The following is a 22,518-nucleotide window of genomic DNA, read 5'->3' as shown; positions in this document are numbered from 1 at the left end:
CAGCCATGATGCTGTTACTGTCCCCTGGGACTCCAAGGTGCCTCTGCTCATGACTGATGCATGATTCAAGAGGATATGCATAAACTGCAGAGTAGGGTTATGTTGTGTGTAAGGATCATTTTCTTGGTAATAATTCTTCCTTCTTCGGCTAAGGAAAGTCAAGGGAACAATTTGTTAGGTCAATTTGGGGCATCTTTCTGTTCTTTCTTTAATCTTGAATCATGTGTTAGCCACCCCTATTAAATTTCATTTCCCTGAATCTAATGAATGTCCTGGAAATGATACACAGAGCAGGAAACTCTTAGTGTAAATAACATAGGAGGAGGAGGCTGTGAGAAAAGAATGGTTAAAACATGAGGAAATAATATTCTGCCTTAATTTCATTCCAAGCTAGTTTGCATGCAAATAGGATGTACCAGCTTATAGAATTTGGAGATTTTACACGCAAAGCAAAGGACCTTTTTTGACCATGTGTCCTCAGAACTGTGCCTTTGCCAGATGCTTTTTGGTGCCTTTTCTACTAAGACTTAACTTACTTTTACATCTAATACATTAGCTGATTTCTCCTGACAGTTTTGTATAATCCTGTTGAATTATGGAGGAGTAGGCATTGGAATTTTCAACCTTCTGATTCAAAAGAAGATCCATGGAAGAAGAGTTAACTCACTCAAGATTACATGGCTATAAGTTTGGACTGTTTTTTGTTCATTCCCTATCCAGGGTGCTATTCCACTCTTTATCTGATTCTGATTAGAGTTGACTAACAACTACCTCTAACTCAGCTCAAATGATTCTGAGACTCTGTCTCCATTTTGTAAAGTTTTATTACAGGTGTTTATAATCACATGCTATATGCATGGCTGAATCCAGAGTTTAACCTCTTAGTTTCTCTGCTTGAAATTTAATATTAACCTGGTTTTATAAAGGAAAGAAATTGAATGTGATAATTAAATTATCACAATTAAACAACTAGAAAACAACTAGAAAAAAAATCCCTTCTGATATTTATATTTTCTCCTTTTTATGCATATTCAATTAGTCCTGGGTCTAACTTAATCACAGAAGTTTAAAATTCTTTTCCAAACAAGTTTGTTTTGTGGAACACTGAGATATAATTTTCTTCTATGCATTTGCAAAAAAAAAAAAAAGTTTTTTTCAAATCCAATGCAAAATAGAGATGCATTTAAATTCTGACTTGCCAGGGACAAGTTCCAAAGTTGAATTGTAAAGATTGAATGGAACAGTCTTCCTTTTTGGAACAAATCTATATAAACCACTAAAGGATGTATTTGTATTGGAAGTTCGTTGTGGGCTAGGGCCAGGATTTTATTTCTATTGCAGTTTCCTCTTTCCTTACCTCAGTGTTACCTGCAGAGATAGGGCTGAGTAAATAATCCTAGTGACCCAGGCAAAGTATCTTGTTCATTCCACCCTCCGCCCCCTCCATAACACCTGTATTGCAGGTGGTTGCCGGCAGTAAATGAGGATTAAATGATGGGTAAGGCACCAAGCACTGTGTCTGGCGCCCAGCAGATGCCGAATAAACAGCCCTAGTGGTAAGTTATATGGGGACCTGCTCAGGCTGGAAAGGAAGAAACCTTTTTGCCCCTGACTATTGTAATCACAGGCTCCAACAGCTTCTGCTTTTCATTTCTGGACTCAGGCTCTGTGTGGATCCATTTATACAGATGTTTCCTGCTTCTTTGTGCAATAAGTTTGTGACAGTCACATTAACTCTTACTACCAGGAATGGAAACGTGGGCACCCAAAAGAAGCTCTTCCTGAGGCCAGCTTCCCTAGATTCAGTCTCTCAGCCAGACTCTTCATTTGGCCAATGTAGTCACATTTGAAATCCTTGTATCGGGGCTCTGACCTACAGAATGCCCAGGCATGAAAATGGTAGCATTTACTAATTGATTTTGCTATCACTTCTTGTACAGAGGAGGCCATCTAACTTATCACTTACTCATTTGAGGTAGCCCCTATATTCCATCTCTGAGTTCACAACCATCAGGTTCTTCCACACACCGTGTGATATGGCCACACTTGTTACTAGTGGAAAACAGTTGGGAGTATATTCGTTTCCTAGGGCTGATGTCACAAAGAACCACAAACTACTTGACTTCAAACAACAGAAATTTATTCTCTCACAGTTTTGAAGGCTAGACGTCCAAAGTCAAGGTGTGAGCAGGCCCACATTCCCTCTGAAGGCTCTCAGGAAGAATCCTTCCTTACCTCTTCAGAGCTTCCGGTGACTGCCGGCAATTCTTGGAGTTCCTTGACTGAGAGCTGCCCCACTCCAATTTCTGCCTCTGCCCTCGCATGGCTGTTCCTTCAGCGTGCGTCTCCATTTCTTTGTTTTCTCTTTTGATAAGGACACTGGTCATTGGATTTGGACACATCCTAACCAAGTGCAACCCCATCTTAACCAATTATATCCGCAAAGACCCTCTTTCCTAATAAGGTCATATTTTGAGGTTCTCATAGACATGAGATTTTGGGGCAACACTCTTCAACCCAGTACAGAGGCATCACTGAATGAATGAACTTGGATAAATCAGTATTCCCTCACAGTGATGAGTCTTTTGCTTCCTGTCCCCTACTCCCAAGCACCACTAAATGCCAATAAATAAATACGAGGGAATGCCAATAAATAAATAAATACCAGGGAACACGTATCTGAAAGAGGTTGTGCAACATGGCCTCTGACCTTGAGATCAATTACAGTCTAGTTGGAAAGAAAAGGTACACATGATGGAAAAGGTCATTCTTGCTCCTGCTCAGGGAATGTCCCTGCAGCTTCCTGTTGGAGGTGGAGTAGCTCCACACAGCACACACCGTGATGACGGTGAAGCGTGTGTGCCTGCTCTTCATCAGCACCGGGTAGGGCGTGTGCTCACCCGCTGGAGATTGGACCTTGGGCGTGGAGATGGGCGATCCTGTCATATGTGTGGTCTGAGAACCATTGTGCAATATGACCCAGAGGATATGTGCCCATATGTTTCTGCCAGACTTGAAAGACCCAGTGACTCTCTCCAGTGACTTCCGGTGATAATGGGCTTACTGGAAAGCTGACCTGCGGCGTCTCAAGAAGTCACAATGGCAAAGCCAGGCTCATGGAGATGGGAACTGAACAAACCTGGGATCCACAGCAGCTCTGGGGCCTGGGCCTGGGGAGGGAGCCGGGGTTCTTACCCGTGTGCCCTGCCTGTATGTGTCAAGTGCACCTACATGCCTGCTCGCCCCTCCTCTTGCCACCTACTGACTGTTTTTTTCCCTTCCGTCAGTGTCTTCCTCTTCCTCATAATTTCTAATGACTCACCTTCTTCATAGTCGTTTCCTTTTTGTTTATTCCGCTGCCTGCTTTCCCCTAAAGCATCTCACAGCCCCATCTCCTGCTGGTCACCGCATCCTCCTGTTTTCTTCAGCTCAGGGAGATACCACATTGCCACTTCCAACCCCTGGCACATTGTTTTATGCTGGGGGCCCTATGGTCAGCTGCTGGGGCCTCTCTGAATTCACATCCCTGAGTAGGAGCAAGAATGACCTTTTCCGTCATGTGTACCTTTTCTTTCCTTTTCTTTCCAGTACCTTTCTTAGACTGTAATTGATCTCAAGGTCAGAGGCCACGTTGCACAACCTCTTTCAGATACATGTTCCCTGGTATTTATTTATTTATTTATTGGCATTCCCTAGTATTTATTTATTGGCATTTAGTGGTGCTTGGGAGTACGGGACAGGAAGCAAAATACTCATCACTCTGAGGGAATACTGATTCATCCAAGGAGTTTGTTCAGTGATGCCCCTGTACTGAGTTGAAGAGTGTTCCCCCAAAATCTCATGAGAACCTCAAAACTTGCCTATGAAGGTACAGCAGCATGGCTATGGATGGGGTGAGAAGGAGGGTTCAGAGGTAATAAAGCACAAACCTAGCTGCCTGAGGCTGCCTCTTCAGCATTTCTGGTTGGGGCTGTTTCCTCTACAGTAATAGTCTGTAGCCTTGCGGATGCCTTAACTCACGTCACCCCATCTTCCACAAGTCATTAAAGAGAGGACACCTGGACTTATGCCCCTTCCCCCATCATCCTAGCCTCTTCTAGAATTACTTTGACAGTTGAGCCTCCACACTGACCGCATGTGTTCTTACGAGCAGCTTTACCTAAAACATGTTCCTCTTTCTAACGTAGAGCGTGGTTGAGGATGTTGCTCAGTGACAACATATCATTGGGAGAAATGTTTCTTATAGCTTAACAGGAATAGCTGTGCTTTTCCTGAACAACTTGTTTGTGTATGTCTTCAGACACAATAAATCATATCACTCACCATGTTTCCCTCTGTATGGCTATTAGAAAGTCAGAGCCAAGTCTGCAGCAAGTTTAAATGACTTTATTATATGCATTTTACATATAACCTCTTCATCTTTTCTTTCATCTTCTACACCTTCTGGAACAGTTCTTCTGATTTATTATCTTTATTTTTAGGGATGGGGATCTCCCTATGTTTCCCAGACTGGTCTCCAACTCATGGACTCGAGTGATCCTCCTGCCTCAGCCTCCCAAGTAGTTGCGACTACAGGCAGGCGCCAACCTCCCAACTTCTTTGCTTTTTCTTCACCCTAATTCTCTCAGTTATTTTCTATCTGCCTATACTGTATGTATTTCTCTAAGATGTGTCAAATGTTTAAAGTGAGGTAGAGAGTGAATACATTGTAAGATAGAAACTACAAGTTTGAATATCCCTTAGCCAAAATGCTTGAGACCAAAAGTGTTTTGGACTTTTTTTTTTTTTTTAGGGGAGGATTGGAATATTTGCATATACATATTGAGTTATGTTGGAGATGGAACCCAAGTCTAAACACGAAATTCATTTATGTTTCATGTATACCTTATACAGTTAGACTGAAGGTAATTTTACATGTTTTAAATAATTTTGTGCATGAAGACTGGGTGCAGTTGGTCATACCTGTAATCCAAGCACTTTGGGAGGCCAAGGCGGGCAGATCACCAGAGATCAGGAGTTCGAGACCAGCCTGGCCAACATGCCGAAACCCCAGCTCTACTAAAAATACAAAAATTAGCCGGGCATGGTGATGCACGCCTGTAATCCCAGCTACTCAGGAGGCTGAGGCAGGAGAGTCCCTTGAACTCAGGATACGGAGGTTGCAGTGAGCCAAGGTTGTGCCACTGCACTCCAGCCTGGGCAACAGAGCAAGACTCCATTTCAAAAAAATAAATAAGTAAAAAATAATTTGGTGCGTGAAGCAAAATTTTGACTGTGTTTTGACTGCCACCCATCACATGTGGGCAGGTATGGAATTTTTCGCTTCCAGTGTCATACTGGTTCTCAGAAAGTTCCAGATGTTGGAGGATTTCAGATTTTTTAAATTATGGATGCTCAACCTGTGCCGATAACATTTGTTTATGCAGCGAATATTAAGTATCTGCTTCTACCAATTGCTTTTACAAAAACATACTTCCTGCACTATTTATGTCGATATTGAGTACGAACTGAATGAGTTTAAAGGAGAAAGCAATCACTAGGATCTGTAGTGATCACATTTGAGTAGGTCCTTGATGGATGCAGATAGAGTGAAAAAATTATCCAGGGTCCTCATGGGCCTCTCCACCCTTCTGTTTTGGAATGTGGTGAACTGTTAACACAGAACAGGAGCATTGGCTTTTAGGAAAGAAGGCCTCATTCCTGGACGTTTGAGGGTTTTATTCACCGCAGTCGACATATATAAATTTTCCAAAGAAGAAAATAAAAAATTAACATAGAAAATAATGCCATAGACACCATAGAAATGACTAGAGTTTATTGCTCTTGAAGTTTTTCTTTTAATGTTTCAGAAGTTGTCAATTCTTTAAAAAAAAAAAAAAAACAAACCTAAAGTTTGCCTAACATATAAACTATAAATTATAAAAATGCCCAATGAATTATGAATGGAGTACGTATTTCCGGTATTAACTCAGGAATCATAAGGATTGATCTCAGCTAGAGGTCACTTAGGGAGATTTCTTTGTCTTTGTCCCCTTCAAATAATTTGTTCCTTTTGGTGTTTTTATTCAGGGAAATGAATTCTTACCTGCTTTAAGCAATCAAAGTTTTGAAAAATACCAGATAAAATGTCTCGCTCCCAGCTCGTCTTAGTCCACTGTCTTTTGAAGAGAGCTCAGAGAAGGCAGGGTCATCTCATTTGGACTTTCAACCAGACATGTGACAAAGGCGGCCTTGCTGGTGGAGAGAGAGGCAACTCAGTATATACCTAGAGTCAAACAGACTTTTACCTGTCATTTGGTATTATCTTGGCACTGTTGACTCACTCTGAAAAACCCAGAGCTGAATGCAGTTAATGTTTCCATTACAATGTTATGAAGATTAGATCATACTAAACTTTCTCTTTTCAGAAAAAGCTTCATGTTCTCAGATTCTCATATACCTGAAGCAGAAGTTAGGATGCAGATGGAACACACAGATGCTCATGGGTCCATAATGCAGCCAAAATTCTGTCTCTCCGGGACATAATTGAAATGTTAATTTCTTGTCCCTTTGAAGGAGACTGTCACGTATCAAACATAGTGCAGAGGAAATTGAATTCTGCTAGTTAAAAATTAACTGAGTCAAAAATATCACAGTCCCCTATCTCTAGCTCAAGTATTTCTAGCATTCTTTACGTGTAGCATTAGCTTTCATAGCTGAATTGATTTCCTTGTATAACTAAACGGTGCCGCACTCAGTGAAGCTCACAAAATTGTAGTTTTGATTTAGTGACAGATCAGCCTGAATAGCACTGTTAGAATTGTAAACTTCAAAGAAGCATGCTTTCTAAAATTTGAAAACAGGCCACAAAGGCTTCTTTCTCTGTCAAGTAATTTTACAGCTTCTTTTCCTGTATGTGTGTTTCCAAAAGGATGACATTGGAAAACTAGGCAAGCTGTTGCTGCACGGCCCTTTCAGCGTCTGGACAATTCACAAGGATCGTTATAAAATGAAGGATTTGATTCGATTTAAGCCCAGCCAGAGGCAAATCTACCTATTTGAAAGGGGAATAGTGTTCTGTAAGATACGAATGGAGCCTGGGGACCAGGGATTGTCTCCTCATTACAGCTTCAAGAAGGCCATGAAGGTAAAGGGAGTCCTATTGCATCTGGGAGTTGCCCTGTGCAGAAAGAGAGAGATTGTTTCCTTATTTTACAGATGAGGAAGCTGCAGTGCAGAGAGGTGAAGTTAACTTGCCAAATACCACCCCACACGGCTAGAATCCGTACCCAGGTCTGTCTGACTCCAGGGTCAGAGCTTACGATCAGTCTCTAGACAGGGCCAGGGCTGGCATAGGAGATGCCTTTGTACTAGAGAAAAAAGACTGTATGGTAGCCGGTCTGGACAAACTAATTAGTAAAAGTACCCTCTTTCCTCCAGGCAAAGAGGTGAAAGAGAGGTGAAAGGCATAGTGGTGAGAACATGGGCTGGATTTCATCTTAGATTTGCCCTTCTCAACGGTGCATCTTTGTGTCTAAGTGCAGGCATTGTCCTGACCTTGGGGTCTAAGGGACCCAGGCCCACACCAAGCATTGTTTTCTCGCCTGTTTAGAAACTGTTTAGCTATCTGTATAGCCAGTTAGCTATCAGGTACACACACACACACACACACACACACACACACACACATACAGGAGTCACACACCTATACATTTATGCTCTTGTGATTAAAGCTGTTAATTTGTTCATAGTAGCCTTTGTTATTTATGTTTCTTTTTTCTTTTTCTTTTTTTTTTTTTGAGACAGAGTTTTGCTCTTGTTGCCCAGGCAGGAGTGCAATGGCATGATCTTGGCTAACTGCAACCTCTGCCTCCCAGGTTCAAGCAATTCTCTTACCTCAGCCTCCCGAGTAGCTGGGATTACAGGTGCGCACCAACACACCCAGCTAATTTTGTATTTTTAGTAGAGACAGAGTTTCACCGAGTCGGTCAGGCTGGTCTCGAACTCCTGACCTCAGGTGATCCACCTACCTAGGCCTCTCAAAGTGCTGGAATTACAGGACTGATTACAGGGGCATGAGCCACCACACCCGGCCTTGTTGCTTATGTTTCTTAATGGATCCTTGTTCAGTTACTATTATGTAGAAAGTTGTGGCCGGGCGCGGTGGCTCACGCCTGTAATCCCAGCACTTTGGGAGGCCGAGACGGGCGGATCACGAGGTCAGGAGTTCGAGACCATCCTGGCTAACACAGTGAAACCCTGTCTCTACTAAATAATACAAAAAACTAGCCGGGCGAGGTGGCGGGCGCCTGTAGTCCCAGCTACTCGGGAGGCTGAGGCAGGAGAATGGCGTAAAAACCCGGGAGGCGGAGCTTGCAGTGAGCTGAGATCTGGCCACTGCACTCCACCCTGGGCGACACAGCGGGACTCCGTCTCAAAAAAAAAAAAAAAAAAAAAAGTTGTAAAATAGGTGTTGAAGGAGAAATGGTCTCTTCACTGAAAGGCTGAGGGCTGCAGCGCCTCCTGCAGAAAGATACAGTGGAAAGTTAACAGTCTGTGTTACCTTCTGAAGCAGATGAGACAGAAGACACTGTACCAGATTGTGTTTTATGCTGTCTTGGGGTCATTAAGAGAGGAAAGCAAAAACTTGAAAGGAAGATGAAAGAAGAGAGCTGTCAGGGACAGAAAGGATTAGAGTGATTGACAGGGACTATTTTAAAATCAGAAAACGATGGTATAGAACATTTCTCTTCCCTCTTTATAATAGTTGACGACACTTTCAATTCGCCAGCTTGGAAGGGGGAGCCATAGAAAGTTTGAAATTGCCAGTCGAAATGGACTTGAGAAATACATCCTGCAGGTAAAGCTCATGCCTTCCCCATGGGTCTCCTCTACTCTTTCCTCATTGTGTTCCCATAACTCGACGAGTGTTTTCTATCTCATTATGCTAACGGTCACTGGGAGAATAAAAACTCTGCAATTAATACTCAGGGTAGTCTTATACTCATAGTGTTTTCTTATGTGTAATTGCAGGCAGCTTCAAAAGAAATCAGAGACTGTTGGTTTTCAGAAATAAGTAAATTATTGATGGAACAACAAAATAATATTACAGGTAGGTTACCCCTGCTGACTTTCGCCTGTAGAGTTATACTGATTTCAGCTCAGTGGGGGATATGCAAATTGGGGATATTGTTAAAGAAAATGGTTTGCTGGGAAAACAAAAGTGGCCACATTTTCACAGTCCCTGGAAGCACCTGTGCTCGCTTTTGACTGTGGTGGAGGTGGAGGGGTTGTGTGATTGTGTGTGGTTGTGCTGGTTTGTCCCTTTTGGTTGTGTTCCCCCCACCACCTAATTGCCAAGGTCAACTTCTTAATCAAAAATCTGAAGGCCACCCAAGAAAATGTTAACAGAGATTCAAATGGCCAATACTACCTTTCAGACACTGTACTACTTTTTTAAAACATCAAGATATAATTAACATACCATAAAATTTACTGTCTTAAAGTACACAATTCAGTGGGTTTTAGACTATTCACAAGGCTCAGTAACCATCCCTAGTCTAATTCTATTTTTTTTACTTTTTACTTTTGTCTTTTGTTTTGTTTTGAGACGGAGTTTTTTCTCTTGTCGCCCAGGCTGGAGTGCAGTGGCGCCATCTAGGCTCACTGCAACCTCTGCCTTCCAGGTTCAAGTGATTCTCCTGCCTCAGCCTCCCGAGTAGCTGGGACTACAGGTGCGCCACCACGTCTGGCTAATTTTTGTATTTCTAGTAGAGACAGGTTTTCACCATGTTGGGCAGGATGGTCTTGATCTCCTGACCTCGTGATCCACCCGCCTCGGCCTCCCAAAGTGCTGGGATTACAGGCGTGAGCCACCACGCCCGTCTGTTTTTTGTTTTAAAGTATTTAACAACCTAATTCTAATTCTACTTCCAAAATATTTTCATAACTCTCTCCCAACAAAAAAATTCTGTACCAATTAGCAATCATTCTCCATCTTTCCCCTTTCCCCAGCCCCTGGCAATCACTAATGTATTTCCTATCTCTATTGGATTTTCCTCTACACATTACATATATAGCCCTTTCTGTCTAGCTTCTTTCACTTGGCATATTTTTTTAAGTTTCATTTATGTTGTAGTATCTATCAGTACTTCATACATTTTTATGGCTGAATAACAGTCTATTGTATGGATATACCATCTTTGTTTATCCATTCATTAGTTGATGAAGATTTGGGTTTTTTCCCCTTTTTGGATACTGTAAGTAAAGCTGCTATGGATATTTGTGTACAGATTTTTGTATGAATCTTTATTTCCAATTTTCTTGAGTGTATGTATGTGGAATTGCCAGACCATATGGTAACTTTTGTTAACTTTCTGAGGAACTTCCAAATCATCTTTCAAAACAATACCACCATTTCACATTCACACCAGCAATATAATAGTTGGGTTCAATTTTCTCCATTTCCTTACTAACACTTTTATTGTTCATTATAATAACCTTATTATTATCATTATTATTGCCATCCTAGTGGGCATGTACTGGTATCTCATTGTGATTTTGATTTACATTTCCCTCATGGCTAGTGATGTTGAGCATCTTTTAACATGCATATTGGTCATTGGTGTATCTTCTTTGTAGAAATGTCTATTAACTCCTTTGTATGTTTTTTAATTGGCTTGTCATTTTATGGTTATTCTGGATACTGGACTTTTATCAGATATATTACTTGCAAGTGTTTTTTCCCATACTGTGCATTGTCTTTTTACTCTCTTGATAGTGTTCTTTGCAAAGAGTTTATAGTTCTAACTCTTACAGTTAAGTCTTTGATTCATTCCAAGTTAATTTTTGTATATGATGTGAATTAGGGACCCAAGTTCATTTTTTTAAATGTGGATATCCATTGTCCCAGAACCATTGATTGAAAAGACTATTCTTTACCCACTTTGAATGGTCTTGGCATCATTGTTGGAAATAAATTGCCTTTAGGTATAGAATTCTTTGTTGACACTCTTTTTTTTCTAAGCACTTTGAATATGTCATGCCATTGCCCTCTGGATTCTGTGATTTCTGATAGAAATCAGCTGTTAATCTTATTGAAGAGTCCTTCTGTATGCTTGCTGCTTTCAAGATTCTTTCATTGTCTTTGTTGACAGTTTGATTATGATATGTCTAGGTGTGGATCTTGATCTCTTTGAATTTATATTTTTTGGGGTTTATAGACTTTCTTGAAGGTAAAGATTAATGTTTTTCATCAAATTTGGGAAATGTTCAGCCATTGTTTCTTTAAATATTATTTTAGCCCATTTACCCCTCTCTCCTTCTGAGACTGCCATTATGCATTATTAGCATGCTTGAAGGTATCTCGCAGTCCCTGAGGCTCTATTCATTTTTCCTTCATTCCTCTTTCTTTCTCTTCCTCAGACTGGATAGCTTCAATTAACCTATATCTAAGTTCTCTCATACTTTCTTCTGCCTACTCAGATCTGCTATCTAGCCACTCTAGTGAATTTCTCATTCAATTATTATACTTTTGAAATCTAGAATTTCTGTTTGGTCCTTTAAAACAAATATTTATATTCTCTATTTAATGAGGATTTGTTCTTTTACTTTCCTTTAGTCTTCATATTTGATTTCCTTTCACTTCTTGAACATATAAAAATAGTTCATTTAAAGTATTGGTCTAGTGAGGTCAGTATCTTGGCTTCCTCAGGAAGAGTTATTTTCTTTCTTTCTCGCTTTCTTTCTTTCTTTCTTTTGTTCTTTCTCTTTTTTTCTTTCTTTTTTGAGACAGAGCCTTGCTCTGTAGCCCAGACTAGAGCGCAGTGGTGCAATCTTGGCTCACTGCTACCTCTGCCTCCTGGGTTCAAGTGATTCTTCTGCCTCAGCCTCCCAAGTAGCTGGGATTACAGGTGCATGCCACCATGCCCAGCTAATTTTTGGGTTTTGTTTTGTTTTGTTTTGTTTTTGTATAGATGGGGTTTCACCATGTTGGTCAGGCTGGTCTTGAACTCCAGACCTCAGGTGATCCGCCTGCCTCAGCCTCCTGAAGTGCTGGGATTACAGGCATGAACCACAGCACCCAGCCTCAGAACAGTTTCTATTGACTGGTTTTGCTTTTTCCCTGGGTATAGACTGCATTTTCTTATTTCTTTATATGTCTCATAATTTTCTGTTAAAATTAAACATTTTAAATAACATAATGTAGCAACTCTGGAAATTGGACTTTCCCACCTCTCCTGTTTGTTGTTGTTACTGTTTATTGTTGTTTGTTTTAGTGACTTTTCTAAACGAATTCTGTGAAGTCTATATTTATGTGCAGCCCTTGAAGCCTGTGCTCAGTTAGCTTAGTGATTTAAATACTAATGACCCGACAGAGATTTCTTTAAACACCTGAAACCAATAAGTCTTCTAGTCTTTGCCAAGGGGCTCTGTGCGCACATTAGGGCACACCTTCTCACTCAGCCTGGCACTTGACAGTTCTAGCCTAGCCTTCACTTTCTGTGTGTGCAGATCATCAAGATCAGCCAGAGGTAAGATCATGGGGCCTTCTCAGATCTGTCCTGAACATATTCACAGGAAATGTGTGCATGGTCTTCTAGAGTCTCACAAATATTTTGGAGCCTTTACAAGCCTCTATGAGCATCTTATTCCTGAGCTTTCCCTTTTAAATTTCTTGATTAGCCCATGTTTGCCCCACTGTTAGCCAATACCTCAAGCAACCAAGAAGTTAAACAATTGCCTGTAATCATTTTCTACAAAGGCCTTTGGGGAAAAGACTTTTCACATTGGGCAAGTTCTGAGTCAGGCCTAATAAAGACAGCCTTGCAGGTGGGGTATTCCTAGAAACCCCTGGACAGGTCAAATAATGATAATTCTATAAGACTGAGGCTCCGTAGGTCCCCCATTCCTGTTCTGCCCCTCCCATGGCTGCCAGACTGCTGATTTTCACCATCATTGCAGGCTGTTCATTTCTAAGGCTACCCCCAAGGAAGGGGAGGATAGAAATAGGGCAAGTTAAAAAGCTCACTGTTCATACTGAGACACAGCCATTTTCCTTGAACAAATGCTCTCCAGATTGCTGCAAGCCATCATTTAATTTCCAGTGTTCTCTAAAGATAAAAACCACGTGATTATCTCAATAGATGCAGAAAAGGCCTTTGACAAAATTCAACAGCACTTCATGCTAAAAACTCTCAATAAACTAGGTATTGATGGAACATATCTCAAAATAATAAGAACTATTTATGACAAACCCACAGCCAATGTCATACTGAACGGGCAAAAACTGGAAGCATTCCCTTTGAAAACTGGCACAAGACAGGGATGCCCTCTCTCACCACTCCTATTCAACATAGTGTTGGAAGTTCTGGCCAAGGCAATCAGGCAGGAGAAAGAAATAAAGGGTATTCAATTAGGAAAAGAGGAAGTCAATTTGTCCCTGTTTGCAGATGACATGATTGTATATTTAGCAAACCCCATCATCTCAGTCCAAAATCTCCTTAAGCTGATAAGCAACTTCAGCAAAGTCTCAGGATACAAAATCAATGTGCAAAAATCACAAGCATTCCTATACAACAATAACAGATAAACAGAGAGCCAAATAATGAGTGAACTCCCATTCACAATAGCTTCAAAGGGAATAAAATAACTAGGAATCCAACTTACAAGGGATGTGAAGGACCTCTTCAAGGAGAACTACAAACCACTGCTCAGTGAAATAAAAGAGGACACAAACAAATGGAAGAATATTCCATGCTCATGGATAGGAAGAATCAGTATTGTGAAAATGGCCATACTGCCCAAGGTAATTTATAGATTCAGTGCCATCCCCATCAAGCTACCAAAGACTTTCTTCACAGAATTGGAAAGAACTACTTTAAAGTTCATATAGAACCAAAATAGAGCCCGCATTGCCAAGACAATCCTAAGCCAAAAGAACAAAGCTGGAGGCATCACACTACCTGACTTCAAACTATACTACAAGGCTACAGTAACCAAAACAGCATGGTACTGGTACCAAAACAGAGATATAGACCAATGGAACAGAACAGAGCCCTCAGAAATAATACCACATATCTACAGCCATCTGATCTTTGACAAACCTGACAACAACAAGAAATGGGGAAAGGATTCCCTATTTAATAAATGGTGCTGGAAAAACTGGCTAGCCATATGTAGAAAGCTGAAACTGGATCCCTTCCTTACACCTTATACAAAAATTAAGTCAAGATGGATTAAAGACTTAAGTGTTAGACCTGAAACCACAAAAACCCTAGAAGAAAACCTAGGCAATATCATTCAGGACAGAGGCATGGGCAAGGACTTCATGACTAAAACACCAAAAGCAATGGCAACAAAAGCCAAAATTGACAAATGAGATCTAATTAAACTAAAGAGCTTCTGCACAGCAAAAGAAACTACCATCAGAGTGAACAGGCAACCTACAGAATGGGAGAAAATTTTTACAATCTACCCATCTGACAAAGAGCTAACATCCAGAATCTACAAAGAACTTAAATAAATTTACAACAAAAAAATCAAACAACCCCATCAAAAAGTAGGCGAAGGATATGAACAGACACTTCTCAAAAGAAGACATTTATGCAGCCAACAGACACATGAAAAAATGCTCATCATCACTCGCCAAGAGAAATGCAAATCAAAACCGCTATGAGATACCATCTCACACCAGTTAGAATGGCAATCATTAAAGTCAGGAAACAACAGGTGCTGGAGAGGATGTGGAGAAATAGGAGCACTCTTACATTGGTGGTGGGAGTGTAAACTAGTTCAACCATTGTAGAAGACAGTGTGGCCATTCCTCCAGGATCTAGAACTAGAAATACCATTTGACCCAGCCATCCCATTACTGGGTATATGCCCAAAGGATTATAAATCATGCTGCTATAAAGACACATGCACACATATGTTTATTGTGGCACTATTCACAATAGCAAAGACTTAGAACCAACCCAAATGCCTATCAATGATAGACTGGATTAAGAAAATGTGGCACATATACACCATGGAATACTATGCAGCCATAAAAAAGGATGAGTTCGTGTCCTTTGTAGGGACATGGATGAAGTTGGAAACCATCATTCTGAACCAACTATCGCAAGAACAGAAAACCAAACACCGCATGTTCTCACTCGTAGGTGGGAATTGAATAATGAGAACAATTGGACACAGGAAGGGGAACATCACACACTGGGGCCTGTCGTGGGTTAGGGGGAAGTGGAAGGGATAGCATTAGAAGATATACCTAATGTAAATGATGAGTTGATGGGTGCAGCACACCAACATGGCACATGTATACACATGTAACAAACCTGCACATTGTCCACATGTACGCTAGAACTTAAAATATAATAATAAATTTTTAAAAAGGAAAAAAATTTTCCAGTGTTCTGAAAATAAATTTTCTGACCATTTTTGGCCAGTTTTTTCCATGCTTTCACAAAGAAGAGAATTTGGGGAGGGTTTTTTTCTCCACCATTTTGACTGATGTCACATGCTGTACTCCTTTCAGCAAGTAAAAATCATCTTTAAGTAGGCTTTATCCTTTCATTTTGTTTTTTTGTTTTGTTTTGTTTTTGAACCAATTCTCATAATAGTAGGGATATTTGGTGGGAAAATCCACAGCAAACTTTATCAATTGAGTTCTGATGTTCCTCTCAGGTAATGTTACTAGGGTGAAGAAATGTCAGTCTCATGTGGAAAGTCTATCTTCCATCATTTATACTGGCAGTGGTTTGCATTTTGGGTAAGAAAAATCACATAAAAATGAAAAGATAACCTTTGTCTTTAGAGATAGCAGGAATGCAACTAGCTCACACTTTTTCTAGGTCTTCTGTGATCATCAGCTGCTCAGGAATGTGCAAGGGGTGTGCATCATAAGATAAGGGAAAAGATAAACCAAGTAGTGTAACTGGGAAGCCACCACATCAGTTTTCTGTCACAAAAACCAAGCAACATAAGCTCTTGATTTAAACTGTAGGTAACTGCCAAGAACCAGTAACAAGATTATATCATTGATTTTACTTTGTATAAAAATAAGATGGGAAAAACTATGATTTGCTTTTGTTTTACAACTATTAATATTATGTTAAATATATGTTGTGGTAATTGAATAGGAGTGTCCTAGAGGCTTAATACGGAATGATATGGTAACACTAGTAGAAAAAATTACTTGTTTCCTGCAGAAACAACATTCTAGTCACAAGCTTGTTTAGAAATCCTTACTCACTAGGTCAGTGTTTCTCAAACGGTAGTTTAAGGACCACCTGCATTCAAATTATTTGAAGGGCTTGCTACAAATGCAGATTTCTGGTTCCACCCCAGAACTATAGAATAGCTAGGGTTAGTCCTGGGGACATACATTTTAGCTTATTAAGGTTTCTAGGTAGAGACTTTTTACTATAATTTTTAAAACTCCTTTACTGAGGTATAATGACACGATAAACCACACATATTTAAAGTGTACAATTTGATAAGTTTTGACATCTGTGTATATCTGTAAGGCATCACCACAGTCAGGATAATGAACATGCCTATCATCCGCAAAGGTTTGTTCACACTCCTTTGCATTCCCTTCCTCCTGCCCCTCCCTCACCCACCCCAGGTGATGACCGATCTCCTTTCTATCACTAGAGGTTAGTTTGCATTTTCTAGAATTTCATAAGAGATAATACAGTATGTACTTTTTTTTGGTCTGGCTTCTCTCCTTGGCATATTTATTCTGAGATTCGTCTATGTTGCATTTTGTAAACAATAGTACATATTTTGGTTGTTGCTGAGTAGTATTTCATTGTTTGGCTAGACCCCATTTTCTTTATCTATTTACTTGTTAATGAACATCCGATTTGTGTCTGCTTTGGGGCCATTTTGAATAATGCTGCTATGAACATGCAAGTACAAGTCTTCCTGTGGACATGTGTTTTTATTTCTCTTAGGTAATAAGAGTATAATGGTTTGGCCATATGGTAGGTGTATGTTTAATTTTTAGGAAATTTCTAATTACTTTCCAAAGTGATTATACCATCTTCCATTCCCATAGTAATGTATGAGAATTCCACTTGTGCCATGTCCTCACCAATTCTTGGTATTGTCAGTCTTTAAAATTTTCAGATTTCTAATAGGGGCATAGTGGTATGTCATTAAGGTTTTAATTTGCTTTTCTCTAGTAACTAATGGTTGAGCATCTCTTTATGTGCTGCTTTGCCATCTTTATATCTTCTTTGGTGAAGTGTCTGTTCAAATCTTTTGCTCATTGTTTTCTTATTATTGAGTTTTGAGAATTTTTATGTATATCCTAGATACATGTCCTTTTAATGCTTTGTAAATATTTTCTTTTAGTGTGTGGCATATTTTTCTCCTAAGAGTAACTTTTGAAGAGCAAAAGACTTTAATTCTTATAATATTTAATTTTAAAATTGTATGGAGCATGCTTTTGGTGTCCTGCCTAAGAAATCACTATCCAAACGCCATAAAGATTTCCTCCCTATGTTTTCTTCCAGAAGTTTTATAGTTTTACATTTAGGTCGCTGATCCATTTTGGGTGTTGGTTTGTTTGTTTGTTTGTTTCTGTTTTTGATTTGTATGTGGTGTGAGGTATGGATCAAAGTTCAGTCCTTTGCATATTGATGTTCTAGTTTTTCCATTGCCAGTTGTTAAAAACACTATTCTTTCTCCAACTGACTATTTATGTAGGTGCATCTATTTCTGGATGCCTGATTCATTTCCATTGATTTATTTGTCTACCTTGACATCAGTCCCTCACTATCTTGGTTACTGCTGCTTTCTGATAAGTCCTTGACATCAGTCCCTCACTATCTTGGTTACTGCTGCTTTCTAATAAGTCTTAAAATGAGGTAGTTAGAGTCCTCTAATTTTGTTCTTCCTTTTTAAAGTTGTTTTGATTATTCTCTGTCCTTTATACTTCTATATATATTTTAGAATCTGCTTGTCAACTTCTCAAAAAAACTAATTGAGATTTTGATTAGGATTATGTAAAACCTCTAGACCAATTTGGTGAGAATTGACTTCTTAACAATATTAAGCTTAATCTAAAATTTAAATTCTAAGTGACTCCCCTGCTGCCTTCCTGGCCCTGCAGAAAAAGACAAGTTTGTTATGAAGATATGACATTTATTCAGTTGACAATTCAGAAAGAGATTTCTCAAGCCCTCCTTAAGACCTGCACTGTGCTCTCTAGGTTGTGACAGGAATGCAAAAATCTAGATAAGAAGCAAAACCAGGCCCCAGGCTGTAGTTTAGATAAAAAGAAAAACACTACTGAACTGAAAGGCCCAGTGGTGTTGTACCAGCCCCTTCCTTTTACAGATGTGCAAGCAGAGGGTCAATTTTACACAACTTATCCGCAGCAGAACGGAGTCTCCTGAGCCTAGTACACCAAGTAGGGTCTGATGAAATGTCTCTGTGAGTGATGCAAATGGCAAGGGCTCTAAGAATTCAGAGAGGGCCCACAGTGGATGGTGAGTGAGTGGGAACCAGGGCCCTGGGCTGAACCAGGAGCAGAATGCAGACTCAGGCTCTCTGGATACCCTTGAGGGTATCCAAGCAATGTTGAGAAGATGGTGTCCCAGGTTCCAAGATCAGGAATATCAGGACTGTCAGTACCTTATGCCTGCTGAGCACTTTACAAAGCTCTGACATATAAACATTATCTCCTAGATTCATTTTTACACCATCCTACAACACCTTTCAACCTTTGTGGATTGTTAAGCATAATAACCCTATACACTGGCCAAAGCATAGAGTGACCTCAGGGCCATGGGTGAGAGGAAGGACAGTGGGAGCCAATGAGGGATTTAGAGAGAGGGCCTCTCAGAGATAACCAGGCAGAAGAGGACATTGTACCCAGGTGTTATGGAGTCAGCTAGGGCTTGGGCAGGGAAGAGAAGCGTGTCACTGATGGGTGAGATACAGCAGCACAAGAAGCTGAGGAGGGAGGCAGGCAGGCACTGAGGTTTGGGACAAGCTCCTCAGCTGTGGCATGACTACCTATGATCGGGAGGTGTAGGGAGACTGCGGGGAAAGGTCAGGCCCCACCCGGAAGGGTGCAGGAGCAGGTAGTGCTGTGGGTGGGATACAAGGCAAAGCCCCAGTCCTGGCAGAAATCAAGGCTATGATCCCATCCTAGCAACTGGGCAACACGTGCCAGTCACATCGGTAGTAAAAGGTAGGCCCAGGAACCTTGAAAATCACAGAGCTGCCTTGAAGTGAGCACATTCAGTGATGATCTGGAGCCTAGCCTGGGACAGTCAGGAATAGGGTGGAAGGAAAAAGACTGAGATGGCCTCAAATATCAGGCCAAGAAATTTGGCTTTTATGCCATGGGAGGCAGTGGGGGGCCTCTGGAGGTTGAGATCTGGTGTTATGCTCATACCTGGGACAACACTTTAGTAAAGAATGTGACTCTTATCGCTCTCCCAGGGACTCATGATTTTTTCCCTCATCAAGTCACAGAATTTGGGCTCACATGGAAAAAAATCAGCATTTGATGGGTACACTGTTTATTCTTTAATTCAGTATTAATGGAGCTAACTGTAGAAACTTGGATGGACCCGGAATCAATGCATGCAGGAAACTCAGCAGGATGGGCTAGAGACGTGGGGGAGGATGCCAGGACCACGTGAGTCCAGGGACTGCAGCAACGTTTTCTGAATTCCTGGGAAAATAAGATCAAGACCTACACACCTTTATATATTTTTATAGTATTCTCTGTATGCATATATGTGTATTTAAAAATCAATATGTAAAATCAATTCAAATTAGCTTAAAGTTGAGAGTGCTGTTTTTTGTTTTTTTAAATTTTAGACCAAGGAAATCCACAGTTTGAAATAAGCACAAGGTAAGTACTGATTTTTTTATTTTAAAGACGTGTCAGATGTTTTGGATGTTTCATATTGAGTCCATGTCATTGCTTTTATTGCTTTTCTTCCCCCAACACTTGGCTTATTACAAGGGATTTCCAATTTTTAAAAAATACTGGCCGGGTGCAGTGTCTCATGCCTGTAATCCCAGCACTTTGGGAGGCCAAGACAGATGGATTGCTTGAGCCCAGGAGTTTGAGACCAGCCTGGGCAACATGGTGAAACCCTGTCTCTAACAAAAAAATACAAAAATTAGCCTAGGGCGCAATTTTAGTCCCAGTTACTCGGGAGGCTGAGGTGGGAGGATCACTTGAGCCCAGGAGGTCAAAGCTGCAGTAAGCCTAGATCACATCACTGCTCTCTAGCCTGGGTGACAGAGCAAGAGCCTATCTCAGAAATAAATAAGTACATATATATGTAAATAAATATAAAACAATAAACAATAAATCAGTTCCCAACCCCACTGCTAGCCTAGGATATTAAATCAATTCCCAACCCCACTGCTAGCTAGGATATCTTTTCTGGTGCACACTTGCTGTATTGCCAGTTGAGGTAGATCTGCCAGTTCAAAACCTCCCCTAATTGTCCTTGCTTTTGGCTGTTTGCTTGAGTTTTCTATTCCATTCCTATTTTCACAAGGCTGCCCTGCCTCCTACTTTGCTGAGTGGGCCAACGCACCCTCTGATGTTACCTCCCCTGGCTTTCCCCTCTCCACTCAGAACTCTCCTGATCATCTTCCTTTCTTTATTCCCCCTTGTCCGGGAGGAAGGTGTGCTCAGACTTCTTTCACGGTTAAGTTCTCACTGGTGCTCCTTGCCCCATCTATCACTGTGGCTTACAAACCTCTTCGTCTATAATTCCTCTTCCTGCCCAAAGCACTCAGGGATACTCAATATGTTTGTTGAAAACACCTGTCTACTGTGATCCAGTTCTGATACAGGAGTCTGCTTAGTTTTTCTAAGCTCATTTGGCCCGATCCTTGTGGAACCCACCCAGACCCTAACCCAAAAAGATGAGAGAAGTGGAAAAGGTGAGGGCTCTAGAAAGCAGCTGTTTCTACCCCTCCTCTTTGCCCCCACACTCTTACAGAGTACTCTATTGCAGCGTTTAATATGCTATAATTTTATTGTGTGTTTACATTTTCTCCCTACTAGATCATGAATTCCTTTAGGGCATGGAGGTTGTCTTATTAGTTTTAGCTTCCCTCAGGCCTCATCTACCAGTGCCAGGCACTTTTGTAGGTGCTCAGTAAATATTTAGTGAATAAACAAATGAAAGCACTCATTGAATAATCAGACAAGGCCAGCAAACCACTCTGCAAGCAAGGCCGGAGGTTTAGCTCAGGCATATCTTATTCCTCTTGGACCTCCAATGCTTAGTAGGTGTTTATTCACTGGATTCGTCTAACGCAAAAGAGTTACTATCATAGTTGGCATTTCGGGTCAATAAAGAGGAAGGAGGGAGCTGTAGTGAGCCAGTGAAAACACTTTTGAGAAGACAAAGGTGATTCTTCCTCCTCACCTCTCCCCTCTTTAAGATTTGTAGCCATGTAATCCCAGCACTTTGGGAGGCCAAGGTGGGTGGATCACAAGGTCAAGAGATCGAGACCATCCTGGCCAACATGGTGAAACCCCGTGTCTACTAAAAACACAAAAATTAGCTGGATGTAGTGGCACATGCATGTAGTCCCAGCTACTCGGGAGGCTGAGGCAGGAGAAGGTGTCAACCCAGGAGGCAGAGCTTGCGGTGAGCAGAGATTGCGCCACTGTACTCTAGCCTGGGCAACAGAGCGAGACTCCGTCTCAAAATAAATAAATAAAAGAAAGAAAGAAAGAAAAAAGATTTGCAGCCAATTAGATGTTTGCTGTGTAATCCAACAAGACGTGTCCTTTGGACATTTCCTTACTGCATATCACCTACCGAGCTGAGGCAGGCCTTCAACTACAGGTAAGGGAGGAGCAGCAGGTCCTCGAGACCTAGACCAGAGATACACTAGGTGAGCCAGTGCTACTCCAACTGGTGGGGGAGGGATGCATGTGTTATTCCTTCCAGTGACTCAATGTTCATGTTTATTTCTCTAAAAGCAAAGGCAATGGAGCGGGATGCGGACCATGGATTGAAAACATGGAAAGAGCTACCACTAGCAAAGAAGACCCAGCCTCCAGCCCAGGAGGGATTAAAGGTAGGGAGGGTCCTGTGGGAGAGTGGAGCACAGAAGCAGTGGGGTGATACCAGCTGCTTAGATGCTAAGGAAGACATCACCTAGGGCCCAACCCTTCTTTAGTTAAATGAGGGAGAAAAAAGAAAGCATTTTACCACCATGTGGTTTAAAATCGATTTCCTGCTATTCATTTGTGTAGAACAAATGGGGCCAGAATTAACATGAAGGCAAATGCCTCACGTTGAGAAGGTAGATGCACCCCCTTATCCACAGTTTCACTTTCCAGGTTTTAGTTACTGTTAGTCAACTGCTGTCCAAATATCTAATGGAAAATTACAGAAATAAACAATTGGTGAGTTTTAAATGATACGCCATTCTGAGTAGTGCGATGAAATCTGGTGCCTTCTGCTGTGTCTTGCTTGGGACATGAATTATCCCCTTGCCCAGGGTGTCCCTACTGTCTGTGCTCCCCACCCC

General features: G+C 41.0%; 1 protein-coding gene across 4 annotated transcripts in view; it reads left to right on the top strand.

Moving 5' to 3' along the window:
• The window catches only part of MCF2L2 (MCF.2 cell line derived transforming sequence-like 2), a 253,443-nt gene that overhangs the window by 217,203 nt on the left and 13,722 nt on the right, over positions 1–22,518 (top strand). For 2 of the 4 annotated variants that reach the window (XM_028843884.2, XM_015131502.3), the window contains 5 exons: positions 6,911–7,126; positions 8,747–8,839; positions 9,013–9,091; positions 19,825–19,858; positions 21,965–22,062. In XM_028843884.2, coding sequence (XP_028699717.2) covers positions 6,911–7,126; positions 8,747–8,839; positions 9,013–9,091; positions 19,825–19,858; positions 21,965–22,062 — 520 coding nt within the window. Of the gene's footprint in view, positions 1–6,910; positions 7,127–8,746; positions 8,840–9,012; positions 9,092–19,824; positions 19,859–21,932; positions 22,063–22,518 lie in introns of all 4 variants that reach the window. The other 2 variants (XR_013413675.1, XR_013413674.1) reach the window with 1 other exon arrangement.

Source organism: Macaca mulatta, chromosome 2 (assembly GCF_049350105.2).
Source record: "Macaca mulatta isolate MMU2019108-1 chromosome 2, T2T-MMU8v2.0, whole genome shotgun sequence".
NCBI lineage: Eukaryota > Metazoa > Chordata > Mammalia > Primates > Cercopithecidae > Macaca > Macaca mulatta.
Note: the sequence above shows the minus strand (reverse complement) of the source record. Positions and strands in the feature narration are given on the sequence as shown.